Below are 19,686 nucleotides of genomic sequence, written 5' to 3'. Positions count from 1 at the left end.
GGCAGGACGGAGGGCGGTGGGATCAAGGGATAGAGGAGAGAGAGGTTCGGCCGAGAGGGCGTTCGGGGGAGGGCCGGGAGGAGACGCGGTCGATGCGCAGTCTCCCTCCCTTTCTCTTTCTTATCCGCCCCCCCTCCCTGCCCCCTTCGCACGGCACCCCCCCCTTTTCTTTTTGGGCGTGCCGTGGCAAACAGGTCGGGACGCAACGGACGGTGTAAGATTTGGGCTCGGATCCCCTCGTCAGGCTGCGAGAGAGAGAGAGAGCGAGTGGCATTGTTTTTATCTGGCGCTCACCGGGAATCGCTCCCGGCGGAGAGAGAACTTTCCTACCCCTTACACGTGATGTGCTATGGTACGCCGGCGCGGCGTTGTTACGGCATGGTATTATTGTACGGTACGATTGTGTGTATGCTATGGTACGGCGGGCGAGGAGGGGAGGGGACGGGCCACGGTATTGCTATACTAATGAGAGACGACTGTTTTCCTGCTCGCTATGTCGATTCCGCTGCCCGCGGGGTCCGTTTACGTTCTGCGTAGTGTGTGTGATTTGAGAGCGGCGTGGTCAGAGGCTGGCTGGCACTGAGTGGGCGGCGGAGCGGGTAGTGCGCGGTCGGTTCTGCCGCGTCTCGCCGGAGCGGAGAGGAGGGGGAGAGAGGGCTATTGCTTTGGCCTCTCCCCCCGAGGACGAAGTCGCGCGCGTCTGTGATTCGCACTACGGGGTGCTGAGACTTTACGTATGCCATCGCCAAGTGACTCAGAGCCAATAACGCACGAGCATGCATGCATGCGCCACGGAAATAAACGGTGTGCAATTGGGGCAACGGGGCAGACGGGCTTGATCTTTTCCCCGTTCTAGCTGGCTTTCTGCCAGCTTTCGAGAAGTACTACTACTGCTGCTGCTGCTGCTACTACTACTACTACTAACTACTATTACTACTACTACTAGCTACGGACCCAGGAACCAAACGACGATACATTAGATCGACAGAGAAAGAGTGGCGGCGTTTGCGAGAGAAGCGTAGGGATAGAGGGGCATAGGAAAATAGAGGCCCGTGTTGAAGACGAGAGCGCACCGCAATTCGAAGGCGGAAAGATGAAAGGGCAAAAGAGGAAGAGAAAAGAAAACAACTCCGTGATGCCGATGCTGGGTATATTTTGCCTCTGATAAGTTTCACAACCCACCATTCCCTCGCCCTGCTCAGCACACACAACTGCGCGCGCGTGTGCAATCCCATAACCATCCCTAGCGTGTCCCAGGTCCCTAGACAGTTTCGAACTTTGCTCTCTGTTGAAGCTCTGCTTTCTCTCCCGGCACACGACCCTTCGTGAGCCCCTCTCGACTGATGTCTAACCCAGGTAAGGCCAGGGCCTCCGTGTCATTTTCGCCAGAAACGGAAACTTCGAGCCTGCCCATCACCCGGCAACGTCCCCGTGGGTGGTACAGTTGACCCCTCCGGCGCGTTCGTGTCCGATCCCCAAGACGCGCTGTATGCTCTTTCGGAAGGCTTTCCCCGACGCGTGAGCGGCGTCATCCTTTTCCGCATGAGACGTGCTCTCTGCCAGATTGCTAGCTTCTCCGCCTACGCTCTGCCGTCGTCCGAGGAAACCGAAGCTCATCCTTCTACCCGTGTGAGCCTTGCTTTCCAGACCGCCGTTCTTCTTCTTCCGGACCGCCACGACGGGAGGCTCTATAGGTCGAGGAGGCCATTCGCCGTCCCGCTTCCAGCCTGCGACGCAGGCGCGCGTCACGTCGCCCAGGTTAATGGGACACGAGGACGTCGCAGACTGCACGACGATCTTGTCATAGATGGTAGGATACGCAGCTGAAGTAATGGAAGTGCGCATGGGGGTAGCGGGGGGTAGTAGAGGTTGAGGTACGGGGACGAGCATCTCCACCGGGTAAAAGGATGGATCCTCTTTTGGTCTAGCTTCCTTAGATTCGGCATCTGACGAGGACATGGCCGTCGTATCTCCGGACGCGCGCGTCACGGTAGGACTGAGCGGCGCCGTCATACTTGCAGATTCGGTAGGCGACGACGCCGACGTCGTAGTTGAATGGCGCCAAAACGAGAGGTGCCTCGCGGTAGGGGACGCAGTCGTCGAAGTCCGCTTGGGACGAACGCGAGCCGCCCTAGCGCCCGTCCAAGCGTCGCGCCGAGCACTAAAGCAAGCCAACCCCGAGTTCCATTCCATCTCAGCGCGTAACGCCCGCCTTCGTTTCGCACTCTTAGCGAGCGCTATCGCCTTCACAGATGCGCCAACGGCATCCGGGGTGTCGAAGCGGTAAGCCGAAGGCGTCGCCGGCTCGGTATTATCGTCCTCGTCCTCGTCCTCGGGCATATCAGACAGCCATTCGACCCGAGGGCGGAAGCGGGTGGGATCCTCCGACACAGTGCTATAGGTTGAGGCGTCGTCGTCTTCCGAGTTAGACCCCTCGACGGCCAAATCAACCTCGCGAGTTTCATTCTCGGCTGGGGGTGGCCATTGGAAATTCCAATCATCTCGGACCTTCTCTGCTAAGACGCGTTTAATGGCTTCCTTCTGCTTCGCCTTATCCCTGCTCACAAGATCGGGGTCGTAGTCGGCGGGGGTAGGGGTGGGGTGGGGGTGAAGCCGCAGCCGCGAGAGCGGCGACTTGGTTGACTGAAACAAGTCGGCAAACAACATTTTTGGCGACGGGATGGAGAGCCTCCTAGTTGAGCCTACCCCCGGTGCTGTTATAGCTTCGTCGGCCTGACCATCGACGGGCGGTGTGGGACCCGGAGGATCAACGTGACTGGTGGTACCATGCAGCGTTGGTGTATTCGCTAAGGGCCGGCATCAGCGACTAACTACTAACCTAGGCAGTGCCGAGATAGTAGTAGGAAAAGACACGGAGCTGGACCGAGCTGGGCCGAGCTGGGCAGCTGGGTTGGTGGCGCTGTTGTGCACTGACTCTCTCGACAGCTCGATGGAGGTACGAGTCGGGGAGGGGGGGGGGGATAACCGATGCTTCCCGCCGTTCTCGACCGGGTCACTCGACAAGAAAGACGGGGTTAGGAAGGACGTAAAAAGAACAAATGGACATATACGTGTGTGTGAGAGAGTATTATACAACCATTGATATCTCTAACTAGGGTCCTAGATCGTTGTTGTTGTCGAGAATACGGCCATCGACAAGCCTCACAGCTATCTCGCCGTAACCGAATGGGCCCAGCCAACTTTTGGGAGAAAACAAAAAGGAAAATAGAGCGAGACGGAGGAAAGAGAGGAAGGGTGTTGGGTTGAAACCCCCCTCCAGAGGGGAAAAAAGATCAACAAAAGGCATAGCGATGCTCACATTGATTGTCCGGAGCGCCAGCAGGTGGCGCGGCGGCCATGTTGTCGTCAGCCCCGGACGGCTGAGGAGGATCCGGCCGGCTGGCTGGATTTGATTCAGGGACTTGCATGCTGAGTAGTGCGCCGGCGAGCGAGCGGGCGAGTAGTGCGTTATACCGAAGAGGCAGGCGATCGAATTTAAAAGAATAATAAAAAAATTTAAAAGAGTTTTTTAAAAAAAAAAAAAAAAACACAGCTCGTCGGCCCAGACCGGCACAAACTTGCTGACTCGAGGCTACCCGTCCTCGGTGCCTATGCGCCTTTGCGACCTGGCTAGTCAAGTCAACCAGGTGTATCGTTGTCTCGATCGCATTTCCTAGGAGGTGCTGCCGCTAGGTGGGAGATCAGGCGACGGGCGTGCAAGGGGGAGCGACGGGAGTAAGGAGACAGAGGAGAGAGGCAGACCCAGGCAATTTGACCTGGCCTGGTGGGGAGGGGCGGTGGTAGTTAGCGATGCTGGGTGATCGGCCGGGGGATTGTGGTGAGGGCGGTGTCGTGTGACCCAATTGCGCAGCTTGCAATGTCTTGCTGGGCGGGCCTTGGGGTCTTGTCCAGGCCCAGCGAGGTCAGGTTTGGTCAGGTTTGGGTCAAGGTTGGGTCAGGGTTTGGCGACCTGGGCGAAGCCGTCAGACCCATCGCGTGCACACGCACACACGACGCGGGCTGGCCGTCCGGGCCCGGGGGGTTGGTGAAGGCGAGAGGGATGCCGAGACGAAGTCGTGCGCATACATACATACACACATACTTATGCCTCATGCGTGCATACATACACACACGCCCTAGATTCGCTATGTATCGTAGGGGAGGGAGTAAGTAGGCGAGCCAAGTGGTGTAGTAAGTGGATGTGGTGGGCGTATTACGTGACGAGAGGGCGGGCGGGCGGATGACTGCATGCAGCGTCTGTAGACATCTAGGGTCGAGCAGAGTGACAAGAGGGCGCCGATCCACACAAGCTAGCAGCAAGTAGTAGGCAGCTCTCTCCACCCTAACATACCTGGGAATTAAGTCGAGTTCTCTCTCTCTCTCTCTCTCTCTCTCTCTCTCTGTGTCTCTCTCCTCTCGTCTCACTCCTGCTCGTCGCTTCTGGTCCTCCCGATGCCACCAGTAGGAAGAAGGCGGGCGTCGCACGCACGGCCAATGGCGAACTGCAGACTCGAAACGGCGGCGGTTCGGCCGAAGATGGCGTCGTATTTGTTGGGCGGCGGCCCTCCTATGTCGTCGCGGATAGAAGAGGCGCCGAAGCGAGGGCACAGGTCATGGCAAGTCGGTCTCGGAACGCAGAGAGGTGGCAGGATGCAGCAGTCATGGCTGAGTCACGGCGAACGCATCCTCTCCGTCATCGTCCTACGAGGAGGGGTGTAGGTACTACTTCGCGGTAGGGAAGAGAGAGAAGAGGCAGAAGGGCAAACGAGAACCAGTGCGACGAGGTGTCCTGCTCTGTGCTCATCTATCGACAAGGTAGGCCATAATAACGAGATCTAATTAAAGCCAGAGAGGAGCGAGGGCCTATCAGGATGGCCGGGGGGGTGGTATTCAGTCGGTAGATGCGTCCGACCGGCCTTCAACTAGGTAGATAGAGAGGTAGGCGATGGGTGGGCGATGGCGGCCTCGGCGTTGCATTTTTTTTATTTTTCACTTTTTTCCTCTCCTGTTTTGGCGCCGGTTAGGAGAGGTAAGAAGAGGAGAAGCGTCCCGGCGAAGGGCGTATATGTACTTACTTTAGGTGCTTACGGTAGGTAGGTACCTAAGGTAAAGTCGCTAAGGTGCCTGTAGCACACCGTGGGGATCGTACCTAAAGCTCGGGGTTGGTGCTGAGAGTTAAGCTGCAGCCACTGCCTAACTGTACCTATACCGCATAGGCAGGTGTGGCCAAGCTACCTAAGCTGGGTACCTATGGAACCATGGACCCCACCATCCATGAACCTGTCTTAGTACCTAGGTACCTACCTACCTAGGTACCTCCTACTAAGGTCCCCGTACAGAGACACCACCTGGGAGGTACCTCTAAGGTAGGTACCTCAGGTGCTTTACCTTAGGTACCTAAGGTACCTACCTGTTACCTACCTGGAGGTACGCACCCCAGGCACCTTGCACGTGGTCAGCCACATAACCTTACGGTGGGACGATCCAGCCACAATGGGGCACTTATCTGGAGCATCACTTCGGCCAGTCCCGGGGTTGTAGCGACCTCTTGCCCCAAGTACGGCGGGGGAGGGCGCGGGGGAGGAGGGGTCGGTCCCGGAATCATCACCAGATGCCCGGGCCACCTGTGCCTTATCGGGCGGCCCCCGCCCACTCCATGACCTCCACCCTCCCAGACCCTAACGTATCCAGGATACTACCTCTGGCCAGCGACCACGCACCAACACGCGCCATCTCTTTCGACCATCAATAGGCAGACAGACGACATAGGTACCTACCTAGAGACCTCGAGAATACAACTCCACACGTGCTTAGATAGTCTTGGACATACTCGGACGAAACACGTGGCCGGGATTGCAGCGCGAGAGAAACGCGTGTTGGTGCTAATAGGTGCTACCGGGCTAATATGGCACAGCCGATGCGGATAGGCTCGGTAGTTAGATAGCTAAAGGCGGACGTGGCTATCACGGATCGACCAAAGGAGGGGGGATTCGGGAGCGAGAGGATGGAGATTATGAGTAGGAGCGAGGAGGAGCAGTAAATATGGCTATATTATCAAGAGAGGGAAGAGTCTAATTCATCTTACGAGATCAGCTTTATTCGCCGTCCGAGTTTTCCCTCATCTGTGATCTACCTAATATTTGCAATCTCCCCGGGCCAGTCACCCCTCCTCATCCCAGACCTCGATAACCTTGCCCACAATGCTCGAGCGGGAGGTCTGGCGGGTCCAGCCGGAGATAGGAATGAAGAGCTGTCACGTGAAAACGTAGACGCTTACATACATTCCCTCGTGGGGTATTATACATTGTAGGGTTATATAAGCAGGCTTCCTGACGTGACAACAGCGGTTGTATTGATGTGTGTGTGCCCCCCCCCCCCTTTTCCCCGTTCGCTGACCTCGCCATCTAGCTTAGTCCTGTTTCCTAGCTCTCGTGTAGCGTATATTCGCCTCGCGCCCCAGCACCATATAAGAAAGGGTGAGCTTCTCAGGTAACCTGGGGGGTGGGGGAGGATGGTTATATGTTGGAAAGCAGAGATCTTAGTAATATTTAAGGTCTGGGTATTTAGATTCCGGCCTTTGGAGATTTGGAAGAAAAGGGAGCAGGGAAGCTTCCAGGAGGTATGGTGCGTCTTGCTGGAGTCCGCCAGGGTTTTCTCTATGATATAAGCGTCGTGGTCGCCTATTTGTAAGGGGCCTGGTGGCGGCTGAGGCCTGTCGTAAGGATCGGCCACGGCCCGTCGGAGGTCCTGGACGGTGATCACAGCGCCGCCGTCGGCTCAAGCCACGAGGTGCCACTCTCAGTATGCGTCCTTCACCGGCTCATAGATATCTGTAGTGAGTTCCGTGTTGCCGTCGTGCTCCTCCCTTGGGCACTGCGGCGGGCACGTGGTCCTGTGAAACAGGGGAAATCGACAGAAGCTTAGCCGGATTCGTTTTCAGCGGCGCTAGACGAGTATTTCTTGAAGTGTTTATCCAGGTTTCAGATGGAACAGGAATGCTAGAAATGGGACCATTGGCCTCTGTTGTTCCCTGTTTTATGTTGGGTATTAGCATACCATCGAGGCATGAGTATCGTGGTTAATGATGTTAGCAACATCGAAGACAAATTTGGTGGCGAAGTAACCGCAAGTGCCCCAAGTTAGGGGGCTACCCTGCCGGGCGGCAGGCTGGCTAATATAGGTACCTAACTGCAAGTCCCGATTGTCTCTACTCCTACGAATGCCCGCCCGTCCCACAACCCAACACCTGCCCTACCATCCGATGACTTCGCATCCCCGCCCGGCGGAAAGCGGATATACCTAGCAAAACCAGACTTCCATCGGCGAAGGTGCCGGAGATCAGTACCTACGTACCTAAGGGTAGGTAAGATGATGTGATGATGCAAGGTACCCTGAGTGGATGGACGTGATACCTATGTACCTCTAAAGGAGGTACCTGGCTTAGGTACCTATAGGTGACGTCAAATGAGGTGTGGCGCCGGCTCGGGTCGTGTGGCGCGAAGTGGCTGGAGTGTGGGGATTTTTCAATGGGAAGAACTTTTGCGGGCATCAAGATGTAATTACCTCCTCCTCCTCTTAGCTTCTTCTTCCCCCCTCCTAACATCTCCCTACCGTCTCCCCCTTGGTTCGTGGCAACCTATCGCGAGATGCTTCGATTGTTCGCGTCGCCTCGGTCCGCTGGGTCGCGGGTCTTATGGCGCCGCCTACCAACCGCGTTCCCGCTCGCGATCCAACAGCTGCAACCATTCTCCCGGTCAGCTACCCCCCGTAAAAAAAAGGCGAATCCTTTCATCGTAAATTTCCCCTGCCGCCTTTCATAACGTTGGCTCTCTGCGTCGGTAAACCTAGGCTGACGGTATTGTAGAGGCCTTACGCACTTTCCCAGCCGCTGGCGGATCTAGTCGGGTCTAAAGTGGTAAGAATGGCTTTGGCCCTCCCGCAAGTCGTGCGTCCAGCATCGATCTGCTAAGCAATCCAACCCGCAGTTGACACGGCCCCAAGCGGTCAAAGAGCTATGGAGATATATCAAAGCCCACAAACTCCAGGATAAGAAGGACAGGATGCAGATCATCTGCGACGAGGCTCTGAGGGGATTATTTGAGGCGGACAAGATCCACATGTACTCCATAGCCAAATTACTCAGCAAACACCTCAAGATACCGGAATCAGAAGTGAATCCAGGAGCGAATCCAGAAGAAGAGGACGAGGACGAGGAAGAGGAAGAGGAAGAGGAAGAGGAAGAGGAAGAGGAAGAGGACGAGGAAGAGGAAGAGGAAGAGGAAGAGGACGAGGACGAGGACGACGAGGATGACGAGGATGAGGACGACGAGGATGAGGACGACGAGGATGAGGACGACGACGACGAGGATGAGGACGAGGAAGAGGACGACGACGACGACGACGACGACGAGTTGACGAGGAGGAGAGCACCCCGACCTATTCGCAAAAGCCGACGTTAGAGGAAGCTTAACAGGGGACATCTGCTAAATTCACTACCTCTCTCGGCCTCATCGATCAAGTATTGGCGGCAAGTGCCTGGGAATCGGGGGGTATAGGTACTTGATGGTAGACCGGATTCGGTCTTGCTAGCCGCCAAACGTGTATTATTGTACATTCTTGTTTTTCGATGCCGAGATGAGATGCCAGAAACCCGGAACTGGGAATGGATCTCCGCCGAAAGAATCAGACTCGAGTAATTCGGTCGTAGTAGGCGCTCGCTGTATCGTCAGAACCAACCAAAACATACTCGCTACTCCACGACGAACATCTGAAATATTCGCTTTAATTACGTGGTGAAGAATGCCGCTCGAACGAAGTATTACACACGAAATCCGGGTTCGCCGAGCTTGAAGAATTCACAGTTTCCCCTCCGATTCCCATCACCTAGACAGCCAGTTGATTACCCACTGAATACCGAAGCCAGTACGCCATAATATTCCGTATCTTTCTTGGTAATCTCCATCCGGAACCCTGTAAGCACCCGCAATTTTCCCCAAGACAGAAGTAAGGAAAAACGTATTCCACTGCCACCCATATATGGCCTGGTCGTATTATCAAGGTGAAAAGTGTACCTATAATCCAGAGAACACTTGATAAAGGACCTCTTCGCTAGCAAGACACCTTAACCCTCCCCCCCTTTTCCCCCGGAACCACTTGATTTGGGCTCTGATGGAGGTTGGAGGAGCGTACGCGCTGCGATGTGGTCTCTCACTGACAGACCACACCGAGCGGTAAGTTGAACAGGGCCCCGGGAAGGGGGAAGTGGGGTAGAGGGAGAGATACGGGCGCCACCGCTATTATCGAATCCACAGGTTACGCCCTGAATTAGGGCTGCAATGGAGTGTGTGAGTTATCGCGTAGGTCACCACCACCCTTATTAGAGCAGGGTTTGGGGTTCCCCCGTAGCTGGCAGTTTTGTTATCCTGCCAGTGCGAGGGCCGACAGGGAGATAAAAGTTTGGCGTAGTGTTTGTTGTGTTTGTTGTCCTCGAGTGGGTCGAGGACAGGCGGTAGGTATAGGGTAGGCCCCAGAGGTTGGGAAAGGTTAGGTGACTAGGTGGATTGTAGGGTAGAAGAGGAAGGATATTTCACCTCATGTCGCGTACGGCTGACTGTGTTAGCCCCGGATGTGGCTCTGGTTCTACTTCTAGTTGTGGTTCAGGTCGTGGTTCAGGTCGGAGCCAAAGGGGGAGGCTACGTTGAGGATTGCTGTAATCATCCTTCTTAGCCGACGTATTATTGGAGGGGGCACCAGAAAGGCTTGGCGAACCCTTTCCTGGTGCCCCTTCTCGGCTAACGTATTAAGGTGTCCGTTTCGGCTGCGGAAGGGGTCCCAGGAGAGGGTACGACAGGCCTTGCTGGCGCCCGTTTTGTGGTTACTGAGTCGGAAATATTCCGTCTCTCATCTGTGCCGTAGGAGGAGTCCTACGGGACGAGGATGGTGTGCCTTTGTGCCAGTTTCCAGGTTTGTTGATAGGTGGTAATATCCTTTCCGTTTTTTTCCTATTAGCCATTAGTTTCATCTATCCCTCGAGGGAGTATTACCTTACCTCGATTCATCCTTTATCCTACCATCCCCACGAACTCCCTAGGCCGCACTTTTTCCCATATCACACAAACGTAGTGTATGTGAATGTGGGAGAGGTGGAAGATCTCGGATGATGTTGGGAGCATGATATTGTCGTGATGGGAGCATCCTCTCCGGTCCGTGGGGCAAAACGACGTCTATCGCTTCGGATAGCACAATGCGAAAGACGGCGAGAGGACTAGCAAGTACTTCGGAAGCGATATCCTATCCCGCGGGACAGGAACTCGGTGATCTCGCACGGTTGTTTTTACCAGCTAAGAAGCCCTACTATCACGCGTGCCCCGTATGGGCGCCTGGACTTCTTCAACCCTCATTGCGGTGGGTGAGTCCTGATCCTGTCCGGTAGTTTGGGGGTTTTGGCCCACGATTTGGGCGTAGAGCTAGTAGGAGGTATCCTGAGCCAGTGCCGAGGAGTCGGCTGTACATGTTCCTAGGAGGCGTCTTAGTCCAATTGTTTCTGAGACCTGTGCCTGTGGTAATACGTAACCAACAGGGCTAGACACAAAGAGTATCCTTGTACCCGAATCCCCGACTAAACAAGAAGAATAGAGGGAGGAGACAACGGACTCCGTGGTCTGTTAACTTACCTAGCTCATCTAGCTATAGGTATTGCTTTCTCCCGTTAAGCCTGTCAAAGGCTACGTTCGAAGTACGACACCCAGTATCACCCCCAGAGAGTGTCCTGAGACGCGCCGCCTCGCTCCCTCACCGTGACGGGGATGTTGTTGCCGAGCCTGACTGGAGTCTATGACGAAGGTAATACTGGAGCGTTGAATCTCCTAAGTGAACCCAGGTTAGGAAGATGGGATTGGTGCTTGGAGGGAAGAGAATAGATAAGAGGTTGTGCTAGAGGGTATTTTCAAGTCTGGGCTGGCTGTGGAAGAAGCTGACTTTTGTGGGTGAGTGAATAATGTGGGAGGAAGAAGAAATGGAGGGGGGAGGGGGGATACAGGGTCTTTTATATCAATTCTGGAGTGGCGATAAAGGCTAGTGATCTTGGATCAGCAGTGTAAATAATAACTCAAGTGTTGCAACAATATTGCAAAATCAAAAGCGGACAATCAAAGTGATATACTAGGTACAGTGAGGTGTTGGAACTACAAGCATCTCTAGTGAGGTTGTCGTGGGCTACGAGCATCTCGAGTGAGGTTGTCGCGGGCAACAGCATTTCTGAGGTCTAATAGAGGACAAAATTCACAATGCGCCCACTTATGACAACAAACCCATAATAAGACAAATAATGGCAAATATACAGTGTTCCTTTGTGTGTACGATGGGTTACGTCTAAAGGTGTTAGAAATCAAGAGCCAAGAAGTATCCATCCTAGAGTGGCTACAATGCTAGCCAGTGATGCTCTTACCAGCCATCCACATAAGTACACCATAGGGCCTACCCACCATAGGCTATGAGACATGATGGAGTACAAAGAGATTCTCCTTCGAGACTGGGAACACACATCCCTGGTACTCCTAAGTATATGTGACAAATATACTGCTATGTGATCGGATTTTGATGCTAGTCGAGCCTCGGATGATGCCCCTGACAGGTTAGCTGGACGAATATGGATACTAGGCAATCTATAGTAGAATATTATAGATAGAAGGCTGCGGGTACTTATACTCTCGAATAGGAAGTGTAGGTAGTATCTATTTCTTTCCCATTATGTAGGTATTACTTGCTATCTGCGGCTCCGTGTCAGAGCTATGAGAAGGGTATCGTGTCATTGTAAGAAATGGTTGATAAGTGCTGAGAAAACACTCTGTTTGCGTCTCTTCGAGTAGCATGCAGGCAGAGGTAGGAGGCTTAAGGTAGCGGAGATTCGGCTATAAGGGGAGGGAGGGCGTAGTTATTATACCTTAGATACGAGCGAGTGCGGAAACTCCGACAGTTAATACTGGCTAGGAGGTAGCTAGGAGGTCAAGTGACTGCTATATATTCAATTGGTGACCTATGTCGCGCCTACGGATCGATTTCTACAGGCAGATTCGACCAGAGGGGCTTCCAGGCCAGCGCATTCGGACGTAGAACACCAGTGTCGGGCCAACTTTGATGAAAGACTATTAAGCTGGGCATGGGTTTCCCAGTAGCTACGACAGTCCAGGGATTAACGGGGACGGAATAACCAGAGCGGGTGGCTAGCTTCTTGAATCGAACGCGCGGCGATACGCACATTATACCGTGGAGGAATTTGAGCCTTCGGAAATAACGGCGAAAGTCGCCATATTTTTACATGCAGGGCGTTGGGGAGGTTGAGCCGTATATATAGACAGCGCTTATAATAATAGCTAAGGTCGTCAAATAGCCCCAAAAAGAGTTGCTGCTAGGCGGACTTATTGCCATGGATCATTATTATAGCTAGAACATATGTGTAAAAAAAATAAAATAAAATAATACCAGGGTGCTATTATATGTTGTGATCGTACGTAACTATGGGCACCTAATACTATTGACTGACAATATTATACTTGCCAACTTGGTTTATTATTACTGCGGCATTTATATCGTGCCATCAAAACGACATCGGAGGTCGTACTATCGCTGTGAACCGTCTGCCTCTCCCTTCCTTCTAATATTAATACAAACAGACAATCTACTCCTTGAAGGATACACTGATGATTCCTGCCGTAGCGTGAGGGGCGCTGACGACTCGAGGACGGTTTTAGCTGCCCACAATGGTAGGGAGCCGCGTTTCGAGAATCTAAGCCATTGTGTTGGTCAGGGATCGGTCACCCGTCGCCCCTACGACACCTCCTCTACCATTTTCCCGCCTCGGGGACCGCTCGGAGTAAAAACCCGGCCGGCTGGCCCGGAAAGCATCTCTTCGGGGATACCGACTCGGCTGCCATCCTTGTTGCTGGTCCATCTCACGAATACGGGATTAGGCTTATACACATGGCCATCGGGACCTAGATCCCCAAGCAGTGACTTGCGGTTTGTCTTGGGCGCTTGTTTCTTGAGCAGTTTGTTGATGGTTTCCATCTGTGTGGTTAGAAATATCGTCAGCTTCTCGCCCTGTTCATCTCGACGGGCAGATCGTCTCCCCCCCTCCCCCCCTTGTCATGCGAATATCGTACCTTCACTTCTTCATTGCGCTTCTCGCTAAGGTTGCGTCGTCGGCGAGCCATCTCGGCGCGACGCATCGACAGCTCTTCTGCCGTGAAGTGCTTCTTTGCTTGCACCTCTGGTCGCGCGTCAGTCCCAATTTTCGTCGAAGGGTTGCGTATTATCGTAGATACTCACCATCAGATAGTTTCATGAGGGTGTCTCCATTTTCTTCGAATCGGGCGCGTTGACGTTTTGTCATTTTAGTAAGATCGGGCGTATCTGCTCGGCTCCCGTTCTCGCCCTCGCTACCGGCATCCTCGTCTTCTTCAGCGGGATTGGCCGGCCCGAGCTCCTCGTCTTCGCCTTCCGCATCCTCCTCGTCACCACCTCCAACCTTGACAGTGTCCTGGATCTCGTCTGCTTCGCTCTCTAGCTCACTAAGTTCCTCATCGTCGTCTTCGTCGTCTTCGCTGTCTCTAACTTGGGTTACAGCAGCTTTTGCGGCAGACTTAGCTGGGGCCTTTGACTTGGAGCTCTTTGGCGGCTTCGAGACCTTGATTACGGGAGCCGGGGGCCGTATGAGGTCCACTTCCATGTCGTCATCTTCACCTTCGGCATCCTCGTCGCCGATGTCGTCGTCGTCGTCCCCTTCGGCGTCGATTTCCATGGTGTCGTCGACGACGATCTCGCCCTCAGCGTCTTCCTCGGCAATGTCGGCTATGTCGTCGTCTTCTCCCTCGGCATCGTCGTCATCATCATCGTCGTCATCCTCCTCTTCCAGCTCGTCGTCATCGTCATCATCGTCATCATCATCGTCGTCGTCGTCGTCGTCGTCGTCGTCACTAGTTTCGACGACGTAGCTCTTCTTCTTCTGGGGGCGGTTCCTCCTGCCCTCCACGACGCCGGCATCCGAGGATTGTTGACGACTGGATTGACCGACGCGGCTCGAGGTTGCCTGGCGCAGCTTGCTCGCCGGCAGCTTAACTGTGAAACGAACGTGCTGGTTAGAAGCTGCGGGCGAGGAGAGAGGGCCGTGCTCGACCGGTGCAGCGGCACTCTTACCCTCAGATCGGCGGGACGCTCTCGAAGACATGGTTCTGCCCGTCCGGCTATTGATGTGGTTGTCGCTGTCGACCATGTCAGTGATTGCGGTATTTGCCCGCTGAGCCGCTGCGCGGCGCGGGCGAGAAGTCATTTTGATTTCTTTTGACTACTAGCTGGTCTCTATCTAGACGACGTGGGTGACGTAGTGTACGGGGAAGCAGGGTCGGCTGGGGTTGGGGTTGGCCGGTGTAGAGAGACGGGTAGATTGGGCAGAGCGAAGCGAGAGGGGACCAATTTGAATGAGACAGGGCAAATATAAAGGACCAATTTTCGGCGATGGGGGAGAGGAGATTTAAAAAGAGGAGGGGTGGCGCGGCAAAGGCGCACGGCCGCTCGGGAGGGGAAGGAGGAAGGCTGAAGAGAGAGGCAGAGGAGAGGTAGAAGCGCGAGGAAGAGACGGCGGAAAGGTAGGGATAGGTAAGGTTCCCAGTGCGGTATCAAGGCGTGATAGTGACACGTCGATCTGCGGCTCGGTGTGCCCGGCTCGGCGGTTCTGCGATCTGTGTGGGTTGCCGTCGACTCTCGGGGTGGTTCTGCGCTTTTGGTGTTGGGTATCTCGGGGAGAGAGAGGAAGAGAGAGGGAGAGAGAGGGAGAGAGGGAGAGATCTGGGAGGATAGGGACGGTATGCAGAGGGGGAGAGCCTGATGGCAAACGGGCAGCAAGACCCGGCACATAGACTGTCGCTCTCTTGTCCCTCGTGTCTTTTGCCGCCGCGACTGCTGCCGGCTGCCGCGTGGTGTGTGTATATCTACGTATATGTGCGTGTATGTATGTATATATCTAGACACACACACACACACACATACACACGCACACCCGTACACATCAGGGCCAGGTTAGAGAGGAGAGAGAGAGGGAGGAAGAGAGAGCAACGGTAGGATGACCTTCATTAGGTAACCTTGGGGGTGTTTTTTTTTTGCGAGTTGACGAGTTACGCGTTGCGAGTTGCGATTGGCAATTGGATGACGCTCGACCAGTTGGATTCACTCTGCAATGATGACCCCCTCGAAGAAGGCGACACACCGAGGCGGCACACCAAGACGCCGGTTACAGCATCTCAACCCAACCTCCGCATAACGCGACGCAACGCAACGCAACACCGCATAACCAAAGAAAAAAAACCCCCCTTTTCTTTCCTCTTTTTCCTCGCCAGCTGGACCTCGCGTCGCATCGCGTTGAGTTGCGCATCGCTGCTCTCCCCTGGTTTTTATCCCGTCACCGCCTTCCTCTCTCCGTCTGTCTGTCTGTCTGTCTGTCTCTCTCTCTCTCTCTCTCTCTCTCTCTTTCGTTCGCTTGAACTGCCCAGCCCACCTAGCCTAGCAGCATCCTACTACGGACTGGGGGCTTCTTCGTGGCCACGTCGAATTCGACGAGCTAGAGCGACCAGGGTGAGGCGGCTCTAGGCAAGCTATGCCTTTTTCCGCCCCCATTTCTCCCTCTGCTCGCCCTCTGCAAAGGCTCTGACGCGGGCGGGAATACATAACGGATGGATGAGTGCTGACGAGAGATGAACCGTTTTTTCCCAGGATCGCAGCTGAGACTTACGTGGTGGATTGGGTCCTTCTTCTCGTGCCTCTGCCTGTGGCTGACAGGCTAATGAGCTGATGAGCCTAGACGGCTTTCTCTGTTGTTCCTACCCGTCCTCCCGCTTTTCCTTGGCCCGCTGGGTTTCACCGAGTGCTCGGCTCTCACACTGGAGTCAGCGTCTGCGGCCGCTGCCGCTGCTGCTGCTGCTTCGTCGTCGTCGTCTGGCGACGCTTGGGACGAGCCTGAGACTCGGGTTGTCCTTTCCAGTTTAGCCAACCAGAAAATCGCAACAAATTCGACCAGGCGCTGACTTGAGTGGTCACTGCATGTGGTGAGCGCCGAGCAGAGCCTTTCTCGCTGTCGATCGTCGGTGGTGATGCAGGTGGATACCGGTATTTCCAGCTTGTGATAGGGAGTTGAGCGACCTCGCGCAGAGCATCCGCCCGTCCAAACCACCGCCGCTCGCGACCGTCGAATCGGCTAGCAACAGTGCGAGAACGGGGGCAAGTTTAAGAAAAACCAAATCGGGATTTGCTAACGAAAGAAGGGCGTAGGAGGCGGGGAGGCTTCTTAGCCGTAAATAACCCCCAAATATCGGCAATCGGTCACGGTCGTATCACGGAGAGGAGGATCTTACATAGGACATGGGAATGAATGAACACCAAGTCGAGCGAGCGAGCGAACCTGGCTGGTGAGAAGGCGACCAAGCGCAGGTCACGTGGTCGGTCTGGCATGTTGATGTTACCGAAGACACGACGTGCTATGTACGTACCTAGGTACCTCTTAGTACCTGCCTGAGTACCCAAGTACAGATTACCCCTATAGGAGTATATACTCTATATACACATATCATGCCTGCGAGGTCCCGACTACCCGCTTAGAAGCACGCTGACCTAAACAGGTCGGGATCCGCCCGGTTGGCTACTAAGAGATACCGAGGCAGCTCAACTCGAGCTCGGTTCCATCGGTCTTTAATCTACCGTCTGCCACCTGAACGGCCTCGCTGCGGAAAGCTTCAATTGCAACAGCCACCTTTTCCACTTCAACCTATACGCCGTATCCGGTTCAAACCATCCGGGGCAACAACATTCGCCAGCCCGACCATCCAACCACTTAGCGGCGGACCCAGTCGCGACAAACCCCTTCGCGACTTGCCTGTCAACATGGCGGCCGATCCGTCCGACGAACCGCCCCGGCAAGACGCGCCGCCCGAGGACACGCCCCGGGACCCCGACGCGGCCGACGCGGCCGCCCTCGAGCAGGCGCGGAAGTTCCTCGGCGACGAGAGCGTCCGGAACGCGAGCGTGGAGAAGAAGACCGAGTTCCTCAAGAGCAAGGGGTTCACCCGCGAGCAGCTCGAGCGGCTGTCTGGGGAGCTCGAGCCGCAGCCGCACCAGCACCAGCACGCCGCCGACGCGGCCCCGAGCGACGAGAAGGAGGCGAGGCAGGCGTGGCAGGAGAAAGAAGTGGCCCGGCAAGCGGCCCCCGCCGCCACCGCCTCGGACGACGCCTCGGAGTCCGCGAGCGAGCCCGACCTCCTCACCCCGCCGACGACGGCGGCGACGTCCCCGACGAGCGGCGGCCCCGCACCCATCATCACGTACCCGGAGTTCTTGACGAAGGCGGCGCGGCCGCCGCCGCTCATCACGCCGTCGCGGCTCGGAAACATCCTGGCCGTCTCGGGCAGCGTCTGGGCGCTGCTCTACGGCACGGCGCGGTTCGCCGTCGGGCCGATGGTCGACGCGCTGAACGACGCGCGGGGCGACTACTATGCGCACGTGGGCGAGCGGCTGGGCGACCTGGTCGAGCGACTCGAGGGCGCCGCGAGCGAGGTCCCGTACCCGGCGGGGCGGCCGCTGCTGCTGCTGTCGCGGCGGCGGTCCAGCGCCGAGTTCTCCGACGCCACGGGCGATTGCTACGACGAGCAGAGCACCTTCAGCGACCCGACGGAGCTCTTCCACCGCGACATCGGCACGCAGACGTCGCCGGTGCTGCGGCCCGCCGACTCTGCCGCCGGCGCCGGCGCGTCCGCGTCCGCGTCCGGCCGCCGCCGCGACAGCAGCGCCAGCACCCGCCGCACCGAGATCTCGGTCGACAGCCAGGTGCGGCGGCTGGCGGCGGTGCGCGCGTCGCTGCGCGAGCTCGGCGACATGAGCACGCGGCGGGCCGAGGCGTCGGCGGACCTGCACGGGCTGCTGCGCGAGATCCGCGACGACGTGGACGCGCTGGGCAGCGGGGGGCCCGGCGCCGTCGCCGACTTCTCCTCCCTGTACGGCCGGGGCGCCGTGACGGACCCGGACGACGAGGTCAAGCGCGCCAAGGACGCGATCCGCAGCGTCAAGGGCATGTTCCTGAGCGCGAGGAGCTTCCCGGCCGCCGCCGCGGGCGCCAGATAGGCCCGCCGCAGAGGGAGAGAACGAGAGAGATGGCGCCGGCTTGCTTGCTCGCCCGCTCCTCGCGGCTAAGATTGCACAGCCGGGAGGCGGAAGCGCGCGGGCGAGCGACGCCTACCCACCCGAGTCGGAGAGAAGGGAGGGAGGCGGCGGCGGCCACGCGCGAACCACGCCGTCCCGATGCGGGAAGAAGGGGGCCGAGAAAGAGGGGGAGACGGACATGGAAAGAACTGCCCTAAATTCGAAACCCGGGCCCGACTAGATGTGCCAGGGCGGTAGTGGTAGTAGCTGTAACCGAAGAGGCCCCCCGGGCCGGTAGAGCTGACGCCGAGAGAATGAATGAATGCGTAGATATATATAGTATGTCTTGCCTCGGGTGGGTGGGCAGGCAGGCGAGGGCGGCGCGAGGACGTGTACGTAGAGTTCGGTCTTGGGCGGTAATCTTAATGAAGAAGCACTCCTGGCACTTGCTTCTCCCAATTCGGCGGCTCCCCGGCGGCTCCCCGGGCTGAGAGCGGCTGCTGGATTTGGCCTGAAGCCGCGGTGTTTTTATCGGGCTGTACGCGAGAGAGCTGCTTACTAGGGGCGGCGGTGGGCGGACTGGTCGCTCGCCCCGTGCTTCTCGTCTCTTGCTGTACATTCTCACGTACAGTTTCGCTGTCGCGTACCGCGACAACCGCGTCTAATGTGATTCCTTATCGCGCACCGCACCGCACGGCGCTGTTAGCTGCCAGCTTCACCCACTCCTCTCTCCTCAGTTTCTAAAATATTTGTCGAGGCATTATATAGTCACATAAGCAAGCGACAGCACCAGCAGCAGTAGTAGTAACAGTGGGGGTACGTAATATTATGGGAAAGTATGAGGAAGTTGACCGATGATCTAAGTTGTTTAGTTTGGCGTAAGCCGAGATCTCAGATCTCTCTTAATCCCCTACTCTCCTCGCCTTGTATTTAATGTCTTCCATTACCTCCTCTCTTCTCTTATACTTTAAAGGATGCCGATCCGTAACAATGCTGTTCATGCTGTAACCTCCCCTCCGCTCCCCCCTGACCGACCGAAAAAAAAAATCAAACGCTGATGTCCTGCCATGCATAAATCCAGTGATGGATAACGACGCCGTCTCGCGATGCCTGCCACCCCTTCCTTTCCAGAGCCGTCCATAGGCTGTGCGGAACGCATCTATCGCCTTCCTCTCAAAGAGAGATGACTATTATTGGGAAGCACCATGCCGCTTCTGCACATGGGAGTATGCCGAGAAGAGAAAACGAAATACGAGGATGCAGAGAATGAAGAGGAAAAGGATATGTCGCGCTGTGAAAGAAGCCCTCTGAGAGAGCCTGAGAGAGACCAGGGGAGTGTGGGTATGTTTGCCGCTCCCGAATACCAAACGCTATGCAGAGCTCGCCATCCCAGATGGACGAGAAAAAAATGAACAAGAAACCAATCCAGTCAAAAGGATGGCGGGCAATACTTCCCTAGCAGCAATTTTAGCCGCTATGAGAATCCCGTCCCGCATTCAATTGCATGAC

The 19,686-nt window shown here is 55.9% G+C and overlaps 4 protein-coding genes across 4 annotated transcripts; 2 read left to right on the top strand and 2 right to left on the bottom strand.

Moving 5' to 3' along the window:
• Window positions 1-1,413: 1,413 nt before the first annotated feature.
• On the bottom strand, window positions 1,414-3,359 carry GGS23DRAFT_607689 (uncharacterized protein; the record flags this gene model as incomplete). The annotated part of the gene is made up of 2 exons (XM_051520090.1): window positions 1,414-2,807; window positions 3,320-3,359. The coding sequence occupies 2 exons, from the start codon at window positions 3,357-3,359 to the stop codon at window positions 1,414-1,416; spliced, it is 1,434 nt and encodes a 477-aa protein (XP_051367932.1).
• Window positions 3,360-7,223: 3,864 nt separating this feature from the next.
• GGS23DRAFT_333830 (SWIB/MDM2 domain-containing protein) lies at window positions 7,224-8,552 on the top strand. Its single transcript, XM_051512976.1, has 4 exons — window positions 7,224-7,793; window positions 7,865-7,912; window positions 7,986-8,316; window positions 8,376-8,552. The coding sequence occupies exons 1-4, from the start codon at window positions 7,647-7,649 to the stop codon at window positions 8,468-8,470; spliced, it is 621 nt and encodes a 206-aa protein (XP_051367931.1). The 5' UTR covers window positions 7,224-7,646; the 3' UTR covers window positions 8,471-8,552.
• Window positions 8,553-12,455: 3,903 nt separating this feature from the next.
• On the bottom strand, window positions 12,456-15,010 carry GGS23DRAFT_586800 (PAPA-1-like conserved region-domain-containing protein). The gene is made up of 3 exons (XM_051517450.1): window positions 13,327-15,010; window positions 13,161-13,267; window positions 12,456-13,065 (listed from the first exon to the last, which is right to left on the bottom strand). The coding sequence occupies exons 1-3, from the start codon at window positions 14,324-14,326 to the stop codon at window positions 12,826-12,828; spliced, it is 1,347 nt and encodes a 448-aa protein (XP_051367930.1). The 5' UTR covers window positions 14,327-15,010; the 3' UTR covers window positions 12,456-12,825.
• Window positions 15,011-16,926: 1,916 nt separating this feature from the next.
• GGS23DRAFT_607688 (uncharacterized protein) lies at window positions 16,927-18,159 on the top strand (the record flags this gene model as incomplete). The annotated part of the gene is made up of 1 exon (XM_051520089.1): window positions 16,927-18,159. One exon carries the CDS (start codon window positions 16,927-16,929, stop codon window positions 18,157-18,159), a length of 1,233 nt encoding a protein of 410 aa, XP_051367929.1.
• Between the last annotated feature and the right edge of the window lie 1,527 nt (window positions 18,160-19,686).

Source organism: Durotheca rogersii, assembly GCF_024521655.1.
Source record: "Durotheca rogersii strain YMJ 92031201 chromosome Unknown GGS23scaffold_35, whole genome shotgun sequence".
Classification (NCBI taxonomy): Eukaryota; Fungi; Ascomycota; class Sordariomycetes; order Xylariales; family Xylariaceae; genus Durotheca; species Durotheca rogersii.
This window is presented reverse-complemented; position numbering and strand designations above follow the sequence as displayed.

What these genes read in the sequence shown, in the direction of transcription:
- GGS23DRAFT_586800 (XM_051517450.1), bottom strand. Translation starts at nt 14,326, where the DNA reads ATGACTTCTCGCCCGCGCCGCGCAGCGGCTCAGCGGGCAAATACCGCA. An exon ending in CCTCATGAAACTATCTGATG is followed by an intron (nt 13,268 to 13,326) that starts GTGAGTATCTAC and finishes ACGCGCGACCAG; the next exon opens with AGGTGCAAGCAAAGAAGCAC. An exon ending in AGCGCAATGAAGAAGTGAAG is followed by an intron (nt 13,066 to 13,160) that starts GTACGATATTCG and finishes CTAACCACACAG; the next exon opens with ATGGAAACCATCAACAAACT.
- GGS23DRAFT_333830 (XM_051512976.1), top strand. Translation starts at nt 7,647, where the DNA reads ATGCTTCGATTGTTCGCGTCGCCTCGGTCCGCTGGGTCGCGGGTCTTA. An exon ending in CGGATCTAGTCGGGTCTAAA is followed by an intron (nt 7,913 to 7,985) that starts GTGGTAAGAATG and finishes TCCAACCCGCAG; the next exon opens with TTGACACGGCCCCAAGCGGT. An exon ending in GGACGACGAGGATGACGAGG is followed by an intron (nt 8,317 to 8,375) that starts ATGAGGACGACG and finishes GAGGATGAGGAC; the next exon opens with GAGGAAGAGGACGACGACGA.